The 18172-nt window shown below is 50.2% G+C and overlaps 1 protein-coding gene across 1 annotated transcript in view; it reads right to left on the bottom strand.

The window, feature by feature from the left end:
- Window positions 1-4334: 4334 nt before the first annotated feature.
- Window positions 4335-18172, bottom strand: part of POLR3B (RNA polymerase III subunit B) — a 943591-nt gene continuing 929753 nt past the window's right edge. Inside the window, exon 28 of the mRNA XM_078673925.1 lies at window positions 4335-5035. Within this exon, the coding sequence (XP_078530051.1) occupies window positions 4906-5035 (130 nt within the window). The 3' untranslated portion in view covers window positions 4335-4905. The remainder of the gene's footprint in view (window positions 5036-18172) is intronic.

The following is an 18172-nucleotide window of genomic DNA, read 5'->3' as shown; positions in this document are numbered from 1 at the left end:
TTTGCTGGATCTTCTGGAAGAAGGCTTAGTGCGGAGAACAACCTTGTCTTGATGACAGCCAGGAAAGGAGGCTTAGAAGAAAGGGCCTGTAGCTCACTCACCCTGCGAGTACAGGTGATGGCAACCAGAAAGACATTTTTAATGGTTAAGAGTCTGAGGGGACAGTTATGTAGCGGCTCGAAAGGAGAACACATAAGATAAATAAGAATCAGGCTCAAGTCCTACTGGGGCATCACGAAAGGAGTTGGAGGACATAAGTGAGTAATGCCCTTAAGGAAGCAATTTACAATAGGTGACTTGAAAAGAGAAAGCTGGTCAGGCAGCCAGCTGGAGGAAGGCCGAAATGGTCGAAAGATAGCCTTTGAGAGTGCCCAGAGCAGAGCCCTGCTGGGGCAAAGACAGAATGAAGAGGAGAACTTCTGAAAGGGAGGCAGAAAGGGGATCCACAGCCTTTGCTGTGCACCATGCCACAAACTTGTTCCATCTACAGGCCTATACCGTTTTAGTGGAGGGAGGCCGGACTGCCTAAATAACATTACAGACTTCGGGAGGAAGGTCGAAATCGGTCAACTGTCGTCGCTCAATCTCCACGCAAGGAGGTGGAGGCTGGACAGGTTTAGGTGGAGGACCGTCCCCTGCGACAGAAGATCCTCCCGAAGAGGCAGTCAGATCAGAGGATCGATGGCCATGGGTAAGAGCTAGGGTTACCAGACTGTTTGTGCCCAATCCGGGGCCTCAAGAATGACTTGGGCCAGGTCACGCTTGATTTTCTTCAGCACTCTGGGCAGAAGAGATATAGGCGGAAAGGCGTATAGAAGACCGCAACTCCACTTGTGACGAAAAGCATTGCCTAGCGAGTGCCGCCTTGGAAATTCTACAGCGCAGAACTGCTGACATTGCACGCTCTCTTCGGTGGCGAATAGATCTAACCAAGGCTCTCCCCACTGCTGAAAGAGACTTTGAACCACCTCCGAGTGAAGATACCATTTGTGATCCGTCATGCACCAGCGGCTGAGTTCGTCAGCCCTGGCGTTCAGAGAACCCGCCAGGTGTTGAACCACCAGGGACATGCACTGATGTTCCAGCCATGTCCACAGACAGAGAGCCTCATAACATAGGAACTACGACCCCACCCCGCCCTGTTTGTTGCCGTATCACATGGCGGTGGTGTTGTCCGTGAACACCTGTACCACTCTTCCCCGGACAGAGGGAAGGAATGCCATTAGTGCAAGATGAATCACCCGAAGCTCCAGAGGTTGATATGGAGCCTGGACTCCGCCAGAGACCAGAGGCCTCTGATCTCCACCTCTCCCATGTGGCCGCCCCTCATCAGCAGTGATGCATCTGTCACCACTGTGAACTCTGGTTGGGGAAGGGAGAAGGATCTGCCATTGACCCAATCCTGGTTCGTTAGCCACCACTGCAATTGGTGTGCAGTGCCCTCCGAGATCTGGACACAATCGGAAAGATTCCTCCGATGCTGTGTCCACTGGAACTTCAGGTCCCACTGCAGAGCCCGCATATGTCACCTGGCATAGTCTACCAGCAGGATGCAGGAGGCCATGAGGCCCAGCAGCCTCAGGGTCATTCTGACCAAAACCCGGGATAGAGGTTAAAAGATCGGAATCATAGCCAGAATATCCTGGACTCACTGCTCGGGAGGATAAGCCAGAAACTGCGCTGTGTCTAGAACTGCTCCGATTAAAAGGAACTTCTGAGAGGAAATCAGGTGTGTCTTCGGAACAATGATGGTGTACCCCTGCGAATGCAGGTGGTTGGCCATAGTCTGGAGGTGGGAGACGACAGCCTGGGGTGAGCCCGCCTTCAATAGCCAGTAGTCGAGATAGGGGAAGATCTGCGCAGATGAGCTGCGACCACCGCCATCACTTTTGTGAACACCCGCGGGGTGCTGGTAAGGCCGAAGGGGAGCACGGTAAACTGAATGTGCTTGCGGCCTACGGTGAACCGTGGGTAATGCAGATGGGCCGGCAGGACGGGAATGTGAAAATAAGCATCCTGCAAGTCCAACGCTACCATCCAGTCCCCAGGGTCAAGAGCAGACAGGACCTGAGCCAGGGTCAGCATTTTGAACTTCTCCTTCCGGAGGAAGCGGTTGATGTTCCTGAGATCCAAGATAAGACGCAGGCCCTTGTCCTTCTTGGGTACCAGAAAGTAGTGGGAATAACAACCACGACCTACTTCTGGGACAGGAATGAGTTTGATGGCTCCCTTGGCCAAGAGAGTCATAACTGCCTGTTAGAGAAGGGGCAAGTGATCCTCCGACATGCGATGGGTCTGAGTTGGCATGGATGAAGGGGTAGTCTCGAAGGGGAGGGGGTAGCCCCTTCGGACTATCTGCAAAACCCACCTGTCTGATGTGATGTTGAGCCAGTGGGGGAGGTGATGGTGAATCCTGCCGCCCACTGGCAAAAGGTGGCCCTGAAAGGTCAGACTAGGAGGGCTTGGAGGCTGCTGCAGAGGGGGCGCTGGTGGGCTGGCCCGCCCGCTGCCCCCCTGACCCACGACGGTGGGTCCCACATTCCTGGCCGCGCAGAGGAGGGAGAGCTTCCGCAGGCCTGTGGCTCTGGGCAGAACGTGGTGGGGCACCCCTTCCGTAGCCACAAAAGGGGCGAAAGGTACACTGTGCTGGGCGGGAGGTGGATGCAAGGCCTAAGGACCTGGCCGTAGCCCTGGAGCCCTTAAAATACTCAAGCGCGTTGTCTGCCTTGACACCAAACAAGAGATGGCCATCAAAGGGCATGTCCAAAAGCGTAGCTTGGACATCACCCGAAAAGCCAGTAGACCTCAACCAGGCTTAGCGTCTAAGGGCTACCGATGTGGAAATCGGCCTGCCTAGTGAGTTGGGGGTGTCCAACCCACATCGGGTGGTGTACTTTGCTGCGTCTCCCCCTTCGGCAACCGTACGGGAGAGCCTCCTCCGGGCACTGTGGTAGCACCTACGCAACTGCGTCCCACATTGTGTGGGAGTAACAGCCCAAGAGACATACCGTGTTCACCGACCACAGTCCCAAGCTCGAGGAAGAAAACTTCTTCTTCCCAAGGTGGTCAAGCTTCTTGTATTCCCTTTCAGGTGGTTTGATAGGGAATGAGCTCTTGGAAGGCGAGGCTTGAACTACCAAGCTCTCAGGGGTGGGATGGTGAGAGTGTAAAATGTGGTCGCACGGGCGGTGGCGTCAGGCAATCATACTATCCACAGGAGCCCCTGTGTTGGGCTTGGACCAAGTGCCCAAGAGGATGTCCGTGAGGGCTTCATTGAACGTCTGCAGGGGCTCCAAAGAGGCCGCTGCCCGCAGAAGCACCTCGGACAGCACCTCGGACAGGAGGTTGGTCCTGACCGCCACAGTAAGAAGCTCGAGGTTTAAGGCCTCGGTCGCCCTACGCTACACCACTGCGTAAGATGCACCCTCCTCCATAGCCACGGTAGCAAGCATGCCAAGGTCTGGGGAGGTGTTCAAACCATTGGCTTCACCCAACTCCTCTCTCCAGGCCGGTTCCTCTAACCGGTCTGCAAGAGGGTCCACAGACCCCTCCCATTCCTCTTCACCCTCTCCTGGTAGCCACTCAGGGCAGTAGGAAAGATCAGGGGAGAACAGGGGTATAAAAGTACCGGTGGGTGCCGGTCAAAACATCGGATGACATCGGTCTGGTTCCATGTCCTCATCGAGGGGGAGGCCAGGGTCGATGCCGGCTGTGGACTCAACCAGCGTTGGAGGTGGCGGGGGTGTCGTCACTGGATTCGGCACTGAAGGAGGTGTTACGAGGTCGTCCAGCGCTGTTCTGGATCCAGGCCTGCTGGTATCAAAGGCCTAGAGCCCCTAACCGAGTATGCGGGCTTGAGGGCGCACAGGTAGAGTTGGGCTGCCCGAAGATGGAATGCAAGGCTCTGTAAAACTTGCAAAGCTGGGCAGTGGTCGCTCCCGCTCCCGGAAAAGCCGGAGTTGACCCAACAGGCTCTGCAGGCGGAGCCAGACGACAACCTTCCGCTTACCACTTACTTACAAAAATTCACTTCAATATGAAGGTCAAAGAATTGTATGTTCCTGGACCTTGCACCAAAAACAATAAAAAAAAAAAAGGGAGCACCTGATTAAGGGGAAGAAAAAAATCCTGGAGAAAAGAGTAAATGCAGAGCAGCTCCAAGTGGTAAATCCTAGACTAGCCCATAACAAGAAAGATTACATCTTCTGCAATCCAGAAAGTGGGTACGCCTTCCTAAAGAAGATTAAGATGAAGAAGTGGAGCAGTAGCAAGAAGACTTAAAGACCACAAAGTAAGGATCATATGTCTGAAATGCAACAAAGCGATGAAAGACATTGTATACAGCACTATAATTTGAGCCACATTCCAACAAATAAGTTATTTTACAAGAGTTACTCCACAGCAAAAGTTATATACAGTTATAAGCACCAAACGTGTCTCTTTCAAAAGAAAAGCAGGTACTTTCCTTCATTTCACAAAATGTCAAATGTTACAAACGTGTTTTTGTGAAATTTGAAAGTTGCTTGCACCCAGAATACTTACATAGGACTGCGAACAAAGGAACCAGCACATTTCTTTTTAGATTCCAGGCTCTCGTTCTGTACATATATAATATGCGTATATTTTCTACAATATACTTTTAATAAACAAATGTCAGAAAGGGTAAAGGATCATGTATTCTAAATCCTTTAAGATTTTTTTTTTTATGTGGCTTCGAAACTCAAAATATGTCCTTTGAAAGTCTGGATGTGTGGCACTATTTCCACAATTGCTGGAGGTTGTCACAACTCAGACGCATTTTCACGAATTGCTCCCATGAGGAGAAATGCTGTCAAGTATAAACCAAATACGAATTCAGTCAGGTCTCCCGCCAATTCTTCACTCCATAATCCTGAAAGGCTGTCATCATTCGTTGTACCTAGACAGCTTCAGTCGAGGTATGATGTTCATGGACTGAAGCTCTTGGAACAGAAGTTTACAAGCATAGGGTATGCGTAGGGACGAGACGTGGCAGGAAGACTTGCAGTAATGACACCTGAAACGAAAACAAAAAAACACCCACCTCATTAGTAAGCATAATCTTGGCGAACACCACGCAATGGCAGACTACGGTTCGATACCACTGCCATGGTTTTTGGAAAATTCTTAACCATAACTTTATTTCTGCTTTAATTTCACGTTCAACTTCACTGTTTTCTTACAGAACAGAGTAAGAAACACGTTCCAGTTTATACAGTCACTAATGTGCTTTATCTACTCCATTTGCTAGGCTACACATCAGTGTTTCCTACAGTCAATTCTGAAGAATGGAATCAGGACGTCTATTGCAGTCAGTAGATCAGGTCACTACAGTGGCTCACTTTTTGATTCCAGTTCAGCACTGCAGTGGTTTTAATTTAAACTGTAGGCTAGTGAGCTAAATAACGGTGATGGATCAAGCCCTGATCTTTGGACTGGGTAAGAGTGGTCTGCTTAATTCAGACACTCTGTTCATCACCACCCCCTTTTCTGAATAGTAGCCTGCACCGGCACTTGAATATCTGAATGTAATAAGCAGTTTCACTATGTACAGAGGGGATCTCGACTCCCTGTATACTGCAGGACTAAGATACCGCCAAGTGTCCGGGGAGGGTCACTTTGCATGCTGCTCACCGCAGTGCGTTGTAAACGTGTAGAACATCTCAAAGGAAACTCGATAGCTTCCCCACAAGGTGGATACAAGCTGATCAGTTTGCAGCAACCAGTCCATTTTACTTGAGTTTACAGAACTAGGTATTGGGCAAATAGGATCTGCACAGAGACCCTCCTTACAGGAATCTGGATCACAATCCTTGCAAAGACATTTTTCACTGCACGATTCACCAGGAAATAAATCCTGGGGCAAATGGCACAGACTTGAGGAACAACATGCAGGAACCCCGATTCCTGCGATTATTCAACGATGTAATGGTGCACGAATCCTCTACCTGGAAATTACCACATCCAAGTATATTGGGATTTCCAAAGCAATAAATCTCCATGAGGAATCTAGGGACTACTGTAATGAGGGCCATGGTGTTCTCAGTTCTTGTAGATAGGCATAGTCAAACTAGTCTTCAACGTGTCCTCCATACAGTTTATCACCCCAGTATATTGAATTACTTTCACAATACAATATTATTTATTACACAGGCTTTTATTAATATAACACTCCAGAAGCTGCTTCCACGGACTACTGGCACTGTTTAGTGTCTCGAGGCGCCTACTGGTAGACTGTCCTGTTGCAGGAGCCTGGTCTCATGCCTACACCACCACATTTCGCGTCTGCGTGTTCATACCCTCTTAGTGTAAACAGATTGCATGAGCATCTTATCTTTATTACCAGTAATTAATTTGTAAACAAAATGAAGTGCCAAGGCACTTGTTAGGAGGCCACTGCAACTAGCACCACACATTGCCCCTGCCATGCTGCCAATGATAGCAAATTCAAAAAGAACAATTGATGGACAGAATGCAGAACAATGTCATACATTCACCCCAGTACAGACATCTAGGTCTAGGTCTAAATCAATCGTTTTTTGATTTGCTCTCCATGCCATTCCAGTTTGAACCCAGCCATATGCAAATCAGTCTTGACCCTGCAACCTATGGGAACAGTCCAGCCCGAACTGCCAAGCCAGGTCCTCCTTGGACTCGAAACAAGCATCCTAGGACAGGATTCAGGGTTTCATCCCTCATCACCTAGGCTAGCTTGACTCCAGTGGCATGGAGAACACGGGACCCACATCTGGGCATACCCATCCCACTCGGGGTGACGAATGCAAAAAGAACAATTGTTGGACAGAATGCATAACAATGTCATACATTCACCCCAGTACAGAGCTGGGCCTAAATCCATAATTTTTTGCTCCCCATGCCATTGCAGTTTGAAGCCAGCCTTATGCAAATCAGTCGTGACCCTGCTCCCTATGGGAACAGTTCAGCCCAAATAGCATTTGTTCAGTATTCCGTCCCTAAGTGGGAAGGGTATGCCCAGACGTGGGTCCTGTGATCACTGCGTCACTGGATTCAAGCTAGCCTGGCTGATGAGGGGTGATGCTCCGAAACCTGTCCCAGGATGCTGGTTTCCGGTCCAGGAAGGACCTGGCTTGGCAGTTTGGGCTTTACTGTTCCCATGAGGTACAGGGTCAAGACTGATATGCATATGGCTGGGTCCAAACTGGGGTGGCTTGGTGAGCAAAAGAACAATCGATTAAACCCAGATCTTTGAGACTGGGGGTGAATATTTGCATTGTTCAGCATTCCGTCAATCATTTGTTCTTTTGCTTTTGTCGCCAATGATAATTGTGGTCATCTCTAAATTAGCCATAAGCTGTCATAAGCGCTGGTGTCAACGATTAAGTGCCACTGCTGAGCACCAGAAACCATGGCTGAAATGATGCACTGGTATTAACTCTGGTTCCTCATTCCTCCTGCCCACGTATTCCAAAGGAGATCAGATGTTCTCATTCCCACGGTGCTGTCCATGCCCATACTCTTATCTACAAGTTATGCATTATTTCCCTTGAGCCCCTTAAAGGCCCGTTGGAGAGTAACAACCTGAGTGTAATAAAGGTCTCATGCAAAGGCAAAAAAAGTATAACGTTACAGCCAGAGTATGTCTGAAGAGGAATACGGGACATATTAAATAGACAGTATATTTTAATCCCTTTGCTTTTTTTGCGATGTGCCTCGCTATGGTTTTTGGGCCCTGGCTCAGCCGGCACCTAGGGAACCTGTACATTGTTGAAAACTAGACACCCTGGGGAAGCCAAGATGAGGTGAGTTGTGTGGCTCTCACCAAGTTCTGGTACCCAGAATCCCTTGCAAACCTCAAACTTTGTAAAAAGAAAAAACACATTTTCCTCAAATTACTGTGATGGAAAGTTCTGGATACTGCGGTGTGCCACAAATTTCCAGCCACCCAGCATTCCCCCAAGTCTCCCGATAAAAATGGTACATCACTTGTGTGGGTAGGTCTAGCGCCCGGGACAGAAAACATCCCAAAATGTACTTTGGATATATTAAAATTCTCATAACAACCTAGTTTTGCAAGGGATTAACCTGCGTTTTTGATCCCAGGCTTTGCGGCCATCTAGGGAATTTCTGAAAATTATACACCTGGGGAAGACCAGGGAGGTGAGGCTTGCGTGGATCCCCTAACATGTTCTTACCCAGAATCCTCTACAAACCTTAAATTTAGCTAGAAAAAAAAAATCACATTTTCTTCCCATTTCTGTATGGGAAAGTTGTAAGATCACTGGCCTGACACAAATTTCCTACCACCAAGCTTTTTGCTAGGTCTCCCGATAAGAATGGTGCCTCACTTGTATGGGTGGGCCAAGTGCCTGTGCCAGGGAAGGGCACAACACATATTGTGGAGGCATAACAATGATCTATCACAAAACAACCTGGTTTTGCAAGGGAGACACCTAGTTTTTTGGTCCCAGGCTCGATGGCCATCTAGGGAAACCTACCAAACCCAGACATTTCTGAAAACTAGACACCTGTAAGAGTCCAGGGAGGTGTGGCTTGCGTGGATCCCCCAATGTTTTCTTTCCCAGATTCCCCTGCAATTCTCACATTTAGCTAAAAAAAAGAATAGCATTTTCCTCACATTTCTGTACGGGATCACTGTGCTGGCACAAATTTCCTAACAGCCAGTGTTCTCCTTGGTTTCCGATAATAATTATACCTCACTTGTTTGGGTGCTCAAAGAGGAGTCAGCCTAAAAATGTATAAAAAAAGCACATGTGTCAACACACTAACATCCCCTCAATCGCTAAACAATTTTGGCCCTTCCCTGTCGCAGGCACTTGGCCCACCCACGCAAGTGAGATATCATATTCCTCGGGAGACCGAGGGGAACGCTGGGTGGTAGGAATAAATGCACATGCACGGTTTATGTGAAGGCTTAAAATCTCTAAGGTGCAGATGGCTCCGCCCAATGTTTTGGACCCTATATTTGAGAACTTCCAGGACATCTGTACTAAATTGCCTAAAAGGTGATTCCAGCCAGTTAAGAGGCCGGTTTTTAAAGTTTATAAAAGAAGCAACCGCTATTCAAAAAGTCCAATTATAACCGTAAGGTAACTGGAGCAGATTTGCACTCACAATAGAACACAAAGCCCTTTTTATTCTGTACAAAGCGTAATTGGCCCATTTGGATTAGATATGATGGACCAGCATGGATTAATGATAAATACCAATGATGACTCAGGGGTAATGATGAAAATGACCTAGACTGGCCAATAGTTAAATCACGTGGAGCGGTTGGTTGGAACAATAGACCATGATGCACTTTTTTTCCATGGAGCACTTTGGCCCTTAATGATTTATAAATTTTTTACATGGTTTCTGAGGGGTACATGAATTGTATTATTATGCAGTTTCATTAATACTGTGATTATGGTAAATGAATGCATGTATTGCCTTGTTAGTTTATCGATACAGCACTTTTTAACTCCTAATTCGTATGAGCGTCATGCTGTAATGATTTAAATTAATTGAACATCAATAAATCTTTTAATTCTACCCAAGCTGAAGTGAGAGAAAATCAGAATAAAAACAAACTAATTTGAGATAAAAAAAAAACTGGGTTCTGGCTACAAGCAGTAAGTTGCTGAGCAAAAAAGACGTTTTGGAAACTCCAGCGCGCAGAAGAGCTGACAGTGCGTGTTCTCGGGGGTGGCAAACCGACTACCGAAAGAGACCTTACACCACCTCTGGATGAAGGCATCATTTGTGATCCGCTAGGCATCTTCGGCTGAGTTTGCCCGCTCTGAAGTTCAGAGATCCACCAAGTGTTGAACCACCAGGGAAATGTCCTGATGTTCCAGCCAGGTCCAGAGACGCAGGGCCTCTTGACAGAGGATCGACAATCCCCGCCCTGTTTGTTGCAGTACCACATGGCGGTGGTGTTGTCTGTGAACACCTGCAACAGCCTTCCCTTAATGGAGAGTAGAAAGTCTTTCAATGCCATCCGAGTTCCGACAGAGACCAGAGTTGTCTGGTTTCCACCTCTCCCAGATGGCTGCCCCAGCCCAGGAGTGGCGCATCTGTGACTACTGTCAGATTTGGTGAGGTAGGTCCCACTGCAGAGCGCACATATGCCAGAGGGCATGTGTCAGAAGAAGGATGCGGGAGCCCATGAGGCCCAGCAGCCTCAGAGTCAGTATCACCAAAATCCAGGATAGAGGCTGGAGGTCCGCTGTAGTCTGAAGATTGGAGTCGACTGCGTGGCGCGAGCTTGCTTGGAACATCCAGTCATTGCGATAGGGGTAGACTGGGACATCTGATCCTTGCAAAGGATCTGCAACCACCACCATCACCTTGGTGAACACCTGAGAGTGCTGGTAAGACCACAGGGGAGTACAGTGAACTGAAAGTGCTTGTGGCCAACCGTGAACTGCAGGTAACATCTGTGTGCAGGCAGGATGGATACGTGAAAGTAAGCGTTCTGCAAGTCCAATACTATCATCCAGTCTCCAGGGTAGACAGGACTTGAGCAAGTGAGAGCATTGTGACCTTCTCCTTTTTGAGAAAGAAGTTGAGAGAGCACAGGTCAAAGATAGGACGAAGCCCTCTGTCTTTCTTGGGCACCAGAAAGTTGCGGGAATAACATCTATGACCCACTTCTGACATCGGAATTCTTATGGCTCCTTTGACCAAAAGAACCATCACTTCTTGGCGGTGAAGAAATAAGTAGTCCTCCGTCAGCCTGTCATAAGTAGCAGGGCTCGAGAAATCCTAAAAATGGTACTAGTCCTGCAGGACTAGTACTTAAAAAAAAACTCCTCCACCTAACAGTAACCTACTTGACCATCTCTGAAAGCGGAGCAAATGTGACAAGATAACAAGATTTAAAGGCATCTTTATTGCTCATTTGCTTTCTGAGCAATAAAAAGGCCTTTACATTTTGTTATCTTGTCACATTTGCTCCGTTTTCAAAGACGGAGGACAAAAGTTAGTATGTTTTCCTACTCGCCAGAAAGGGCGAGTAGGACCTAAAAATAGCTCGACCTCATAAAATTTACCTCGCAAATGCGAGCGTCGAGAGGATTTGTCGAGCCCTGAGTAGGTGGTATAGAGGGAGGGATAGTCTTGAAGGGGAGTAAGTAGCCCCTTCTGACAATCTGCAAAACCCACCTGTCTGATGTTATGGCCTGTCAGTGGCAGAGGTGATGGTGAATCCTGCCGCCCACTGGGTGCCCATGATGGTAAGCAGGCAGATTAGTAAGGTTTAGAAGCTGCGGCTGTAGGAGGGTTGGTGGACTGACCCACTGGCTGGCCACCCGACCCAAGGGCTGGTAGGAGATGTATGTGCGGCTATGCAGAGGCTGGTGAGGTTGCACGTTGCAGTGGCTAGAAAGGGAATGACGAGGCTGAATGTCACTTCTGTTGCCACAAAAGGAGCGAAAGGCCGATTGAGTGTGACAAGGAGCCAAGGAAAGGCCCAAGGATATGGCCGTAGCCCTGCTGTCCTTAAAGCGTTCCAGCACAGAATTTGTCTTGTCTCTGAAGAGACGGGAGCCATTAAAGGGCATGCATATGAGTAATGACTAGACATCCCCAGAAATACCAGAAGTCCTTAACCAGGCGTAGCGTCTCAGAGCCACCATCCACTACACCGTTCTGGCTAGGGATCAATGGTATCTGGTACACATCGAATGGTGAACTTAGCTGCTTCTCTCCCGTTGGCAACAGACTAGGAGAGCACAGCCAAGGCCTCCTCTGGAACTGATGGCAGCACCTGCGCAACCATGTCTCACGGAGCATGGCATTAGTGGCCCAAACGACATGCAGTGTTCACCCACTCCAAAGCCAAGATGGCGGAAGCAAACATTTTCTTGCCAAAATGATCCGACTTTTTGGATTCCCGGTCCGGCGGGCCATAGGGAATGCACCAGGGTTTACTTGTGAGGTGGAGGCTTGGACCACCAAGCTCGCCGGGATTGTGTGGTGGGTGAGGAAGTTTGGGTACACTTGAGCTGAGCTGTGGCAGCAGACAATAGTCCTGTTCAGAGGAGTTCCTGTGCTCGGCTTGGGCCAAGTCCTAAGCAGGATGTCTGTAAGTGCTTCGTTAAAGGGGAGAAGTGATTCTGATGGGCTCACTCTCAGGGAAGCACTTCAGTTAACAAGTTAGCCACGACTGCCACAGAAGGCCCTTTGCACCACCATTGGAATGAATATGCTACTTACCAGTATGCATCTGTTCTTGGCATGTAGGGCTGCTAACATTCATATCTGTAGCATAGATCGCCGCCTAGTGTTGGGTCCGGATGATTGCACATTGTTGTCCTGGAAGAGTCTTCGAAGTATCACGAGATAGGTGGCTCCTCCCCTGGACTACAGTGCGCATGGGCATCGACTCCATCCCCAGATTGTTTTTAGCCATTGTGGCAAAGATGGAGTTTAACAGTGAAAGTGATGGCCATGCTAGAGATAAAGTGTAAGAATAAAGTCTGCAGCCGCTTCGGGCACCGGGGAGGAGGGCGGGCGATATGAATGTTAGCAGCCCTACATGCCAAGAACAGATGCATACTGGTAAGTAGCATATTCAGTTCGAGGCATGTGGGCTGCTAAATTCATATCTGTAGCATAGAATACATAGCAGTCCCTCCATTAACGGCGGCCGCCCGTGCCAGCTGCAGAAGTCTGAAAAAGTGTTTTAAGAACAGCCTGTCCTACAGCTGCCTGCTGTTTGGAATGCACATCCACACATTAATGTTTGGTAAACGTATGTGGTGTAGACCATGTGGCTGCCCTACAAATGTCTTCCAAAGGAATGTTACCTAGGAATGCCATGGAGGCCCCCAACTTGCGTGTGGAGTGTGCCCTGGGGGGGACCGTTAAAGTGCGCTTAGCCTTCTGATAGCAAATCTGAATACACTTAACGATCCACCTGGCTATTCCTGCTTTGGAAATGGGGTTGCCTTTGTGCTGAGCTGCGAAGGCAACAAAGAGTTGCTGTGTCTTTCTAAAGGGTTGTGTCCTGTCAATGTAGTACATAAGCGCTCTTTTGACATCAAGCGTATGGAGCATCCTTTCTGCTACCGTTTCTGGGTTGGGAAAGAATGCTGGCAGTTCGATAGTTTGATTGACATGAAACTGCGACACCACCTTAGGGAGAAATTTGGGGTTAGTGCGCAGCACCACCCTGTTTGAATGAATCTGTATAAATGGCTCTTGGATGGTGAGCGCCTGTAGCTCACTAACACGTCGTAGAGACGTTATGGCAATGAGAAAAGCCACTTTCCATGTGAGGAACTGAAGTTCACATGAATGCAGAGGTTCAAATGGGGGACCCATCAATCTGGTGAGCACCACATTGAGGTTCCACACAGGAGCTGGCGGGGTCCTGGGAGGGATGACCCGCTTCAGCCCTTCCAGGAATGCTTTAATGGCAGGCACCCTGAAGACAGAGAGATGCTGCCTGTTTTGGAGGTAAGCCGCTATGGCGGATAAGTGTATCCTAATGGAAGCGTATGCTAGATTGCATTTGTAAAGATGCAACAGATAGCAGATGATATTAGGAATGGAGGCATCGAGCGGGTTAATAGCGTGCTCGGTACAGTAGATGACAAACCGCTTCCATTTTGCTGCATAGCAAGCTCTGGTAGTGGGCTTCCTTGCCTCCCGGATGATGTCCATGCATTCAGGGGGCAAATCAAGGTAGCCAAATTCTAAGACCTCAGGAGCCAGATCGCCAGATTGAGCTGCTGCGGATCTGGGTGGTGAATGTCTCCACGGTTCTGCGTCAAGAGCCGGGGTGTGAGGTGCAGTCTTTGATGCGGTACCACAGAGAGTTCGAGGAACGTGGTGTACCACGGTTGTCGCGCCCACGTTGGAGCAACTAGGATGAGTGTCATCGAGTGTTGCCTTAGCTTTCTTGCTACCAGCGGAATGAGAGGCGCTGGGGGAAAAGCGTACGCAAATCTGCCTGACCAGTTCATCCATATCGCATTGCCCTGCGACTGTGGGTGAGGGAACCTGGCGGCAAAGCTTTGGCATTTTGCGTTTCCCTCCGTGGCAAACAGGTCTATCTCTGGATGACCCCACTGCTGGAAGTACGGGTGGAGTACTGATGGATGTATCACCCACTCCTGCATTTGGTGGCTGTACCTGCTGAGCAGGTCCGCCATCTGATTGTCCGTGCCCGGGAGGTGTTCCGCCATGAGGAAGATGTTCCTCTGAATGGCCCACTTCCACATGCTCTGAGCCAGATGAGACAACTGTGGAGAGTGCGTACCTCCCTGCTTTTGAATGTAGTACATGGCTGTCATGTTGTCTGTCCGGATCAACACGACTTTGTTGCACAGATGTACTTTGAAGGACTTGAGTGCCATGAAGATTGCCATCAGTTCCAAGTAGTTGATGTGCATCTTCTTTTGTTGCGTTGTCCATAGTCCCTGCACCGTATAGTGGAGCACATGAGCCCCCCATCCTAGGAGAGACGCGTCCGTTGTTAGAGTAATCTGTGGCACAGGCTCCTGGAACGGTCGGCCCTTGCAAAGGTTGTGTGGATTCCACCAATGCAGAGAGTTGTATGCCCGACCAGTCACCAACACTAGGTCGTTTAGTTGTCCTTGAGCCTGAGTCCACTAATGCGCTAAGCATTCTTGGAGCGGACGCATATGGAGTCTCGCGTGCGGGACTATGAAGATGCAGGAGGCCATCATGCCTATCAACTGCATGAACACTCTCGCTGGGAGTGAGTGTTGTGGTCTGAACTTTTGGATCAGCGACTCGATGTTGGCGATCCTCGCTGGGTTTGGCTGAGCTGTGGCAGCCAGAGTATTGATAGTCGCGCCTAAATACTGCCGCACATGGGCTGGCTGGAGGTGTGACTTCGGGTAGTTCAGTGTAAATCCTAGACTGTGAAGGAGGTGAATGGTGTGGGTCATGTCGGCGGCGCACTGCTGGGCTGACTTTGCGTGCACGAGCCAGTCGTCCAGATAAGGGTAGACATGTATACTCTGTCTCCGAAGGTGTGCCGCCACTGTCGCCAGACATTTTGTGAACACTCTGGGAGCAGTGGTCACTCCGAAGGGGAGCACCTTGAACTGGTAATGCCTGGTTTGGATGGTGAACCTGAGGTACTTTCTGTGGGAGGGGTGGAGTGGTATGTGAAAGTAAGCATCTTTGAGGTCCAAGGTTGCGAGGAAGTCTCCCTGTTGTAACAAGGGAAGAACCTGTTGCAGTGTCAACATGTGAAAGTGTTCCGAAAGAATGTACTGGTTTAAGGGGCGGAGGTCCAGAATCGGTCTGAGCGAGCCGCCCTTCTTTGGGATTAAGAAGTACAGGGAATAAACCCCTGTGCCTTCCTCCTCCACCGGCACGAGCTCTATTGCGCCTTTTTGCAGCATCACTAGAACCTCCTGCTGCAATAAGTGCAAGTGCTCTGCTGACATAGGACGGTGTTTTGGGGGCATGGGTGGTGGGGTGGATGTCAGTTCTAAACAATAGCCGAACTGGATAAGTTTCCTGACCCACCTGTCTGTGGTGATGGACTTCCAGACGGGCAGGAACTGTTGGAGTCTCCCCCCCGACAGGTGTTGGATGGTCGGGGGGCAGTGACAGGGAGTCACTGTTTGTTGGCGGCAGAGGTACGGGAACTGTTGTTGCCTCTGCCTCTACCCTTGGCACTGTTTCCTCTGTATCCACCTCTGCCCTGCTTGCTGTAGGAGGATTGTGCGCCACTTTTATTGAATGGCGTCTGCTGCGACATGTGCCCTCTGTTAACACCTCGAGTGCCTGAGCGACGAAAAGTGTTCCCTCTAAATTGTTGTGACTGGAGAGCTCCCATGGACTTGGCAGTCTCGGTATCCTTTTTGATCTTCTCCAGGGTGGTGTCCACCTCTGGGCCAAACAACCTATCTGGATTAACGGGTTGGTTGAGGATAGTAGTTTGTATCTCTGGCTTGAACCCCGAGATGCGGAGCCATGCCTGACGCCTCAACATCACACTAGTGTTGATCGCTCTCGCTGCTGTGTCTGCAACATCTAGCGCACACTTTATAGCAGCGTTGGAGATGAGCTTCCCCTCCTGGATAAGCATTTCAGCTCCCTCTTTAAACTGGTCTGGGAGGTGTTGTAACAGCTGCTCTAGGGTGTCGTAGTGTGCCCTATCGTATCTGGCCAACAGAGCTTGTGTGTTTGAGATGCGCAATATGTTGGCCGCCTGAGCTGCTACCCTCTTCCCAGATGCCTCCAGCACTTTTGACTCTTTGTCTGGGGGAGGAGCTTCACCCGTCGTCTGGGAGTTTGCCCTCTTGCGGGCATTAGAGACCACCAAAGAGTCCAAAGGCAGCTGGCCCCGTATGTAGGTGGGGTCGCCAGGTGCCGGTCTGTATTTCTTCTCGATGCGTGGGTTTACCACCCGGGATCTTGTGGGTTCCTTGAAAATGTCTGCCGCATGCTTAAGGACCCCTTTCAACATGGGGAGAGTCTTGACAGTTTTTTCAGCAGTAGAGAAAGTGTCAAAAAGGAAGTCCACTTCCACGGGGTCAGCATGCATCTCCACCTTATGGTTTGTAGCTGCCCTTTCGATTAAGGCATTAAACGCCGCAGAGTCCTCAGTGGGGGACTGTTTCACGTGAAAGACCTGTGGATCCTGGACCGTCTGCTGGTCCCCTTGATCACCAGTATCCATCCATGATTCCTGCTGCTCATCAGGCTCTGTATGAGCAGGGAAGCTGTATTCCTCATCTTGGTCCCCTCCATCCCCATCTGAGTACGTGGGTGAAGGTGTGGCACTCCGCCTATGCTGTGGAAGAATCTGTTCCACCAGAACGGGGGTGTCTGCTGCAGGCTTTTTACGTTTCAGAGGAATTGTAAAGGACTGCAAAGGTTGCGAAGTAATCTTCCTCTTGTAGAGCGTGAGTTTGTCGGTGTCGGCATCGATGAAATGCTCCGACCGTTCTTCAACCAAAGGTTGTCGAGGACCCACGGACCCAGCCGGTGGAGTGGACGTCGACACGGTGTCTTTGGGCACCGACCGCGGTGCAAAGGCCTTCGGCGCCACCTTAGGCGGCAACGTGTAGACGAGTGGTGCCGATGAGGTCTTCGGTGCGTCTTGTAGCTTCGGCGCGGAAGGAGTCTTCTGTTCCGATGCTGAAGCCTTGACCTTAAGGCGCTTGAGGGAGTCCAAGACCTGCTTCGTAAAGGAAGCTGACGGTTTCGTCGATCCGACTGATGTCCGTGGTCCGCCCCCTGGGGAAGACCCGAGCATGGCCGACTTGTGGTTGTCCGGTCGAGGAGCACTCGTGACCGGTGCGTCCGTTACACTGTCCACCACCGTAGACATCGATGCCGATGGCTTCGGATCGATCGGTTTCCCTTTAGGGGTCACGGCCCCAGACCTCGGCTCTGCGGCCTTCACCGAGTTCGCGTCGACAGGCCCCTTGGTCTTTGGCGCGACAGACTTTTCCAATGCAGGAACGGCTGTCTTCTTGGGCGTCGGCTTGTCTGCCTTGGTAGACTCCGACCCGATGGGCTTCTTCGAGCTTGGCTCCGCAACCACCTTCGGCACCTTAGCCTGGTCTGCAGCGTGCGCCTGTTTGGGGGCCCCCGAAGACGACGGCGTCGGCACCGGAGCGGACGTCTTCGGTTTCGATGGCGTGTCGGCCATCTTTGTTTTCACCGGTACCGAGGGTTTCGGTTTCGTTTTCTGTAATGGCGGCTCCGCGGAGGTGTCCGTAGCCGAGCCGGAAGGCGGGGCCGTGGATCGAGGTGTAAGGTCGTGGGTAAGGCCGCGTGGCGATCCCGTGACCTGAGCCTTCGTGAGAGTACGAACGGGGCATAGCTTATCCTCCGAGCTATCTTCCATGGCCCCATATGCTTCGTCGTCGTCCCCTACCTTCTCGACGATTTCTTCAATGTCGGGACTGTGGTCGTCAGCTCCGTCTTCGGACTCGACCTCCATCGGGGTAGGGGAAATCTGCAGGTGACGCACTTGTTCGTCTTCCGCGGGGTCGTCAAAGATGTCCACCGGTGCTGGAGCCGATCGCTGGGCCTCAAGGCGCGCCACGCGCCGAAGCTTGATCGTTTTTTTCGATCAAAATCTGGAACAGGCCATACAGTTGGCCTCGTCATGGTCCGGCGACAGGCACTTGTTGCACACAGGATGGACGTCAATGTGTGGGTACTTGGA

This window comes from Lissotriton helveticus, chromosome 1_1, assembly GCF_964261635.1.
Source record: "Lissotriton helveticus chromosome 1_1, aLisHel1.1, whole genome shotgun sequence".
NCBI lineage: Eukaryota > Metazoa > Chordata > Amphibia > Caudata > Salamandridae > Lissotriton > Lissotriton helveticus.
This window is presented reverse-complemented; position numbering and strand designations above follow the sequence as displayed.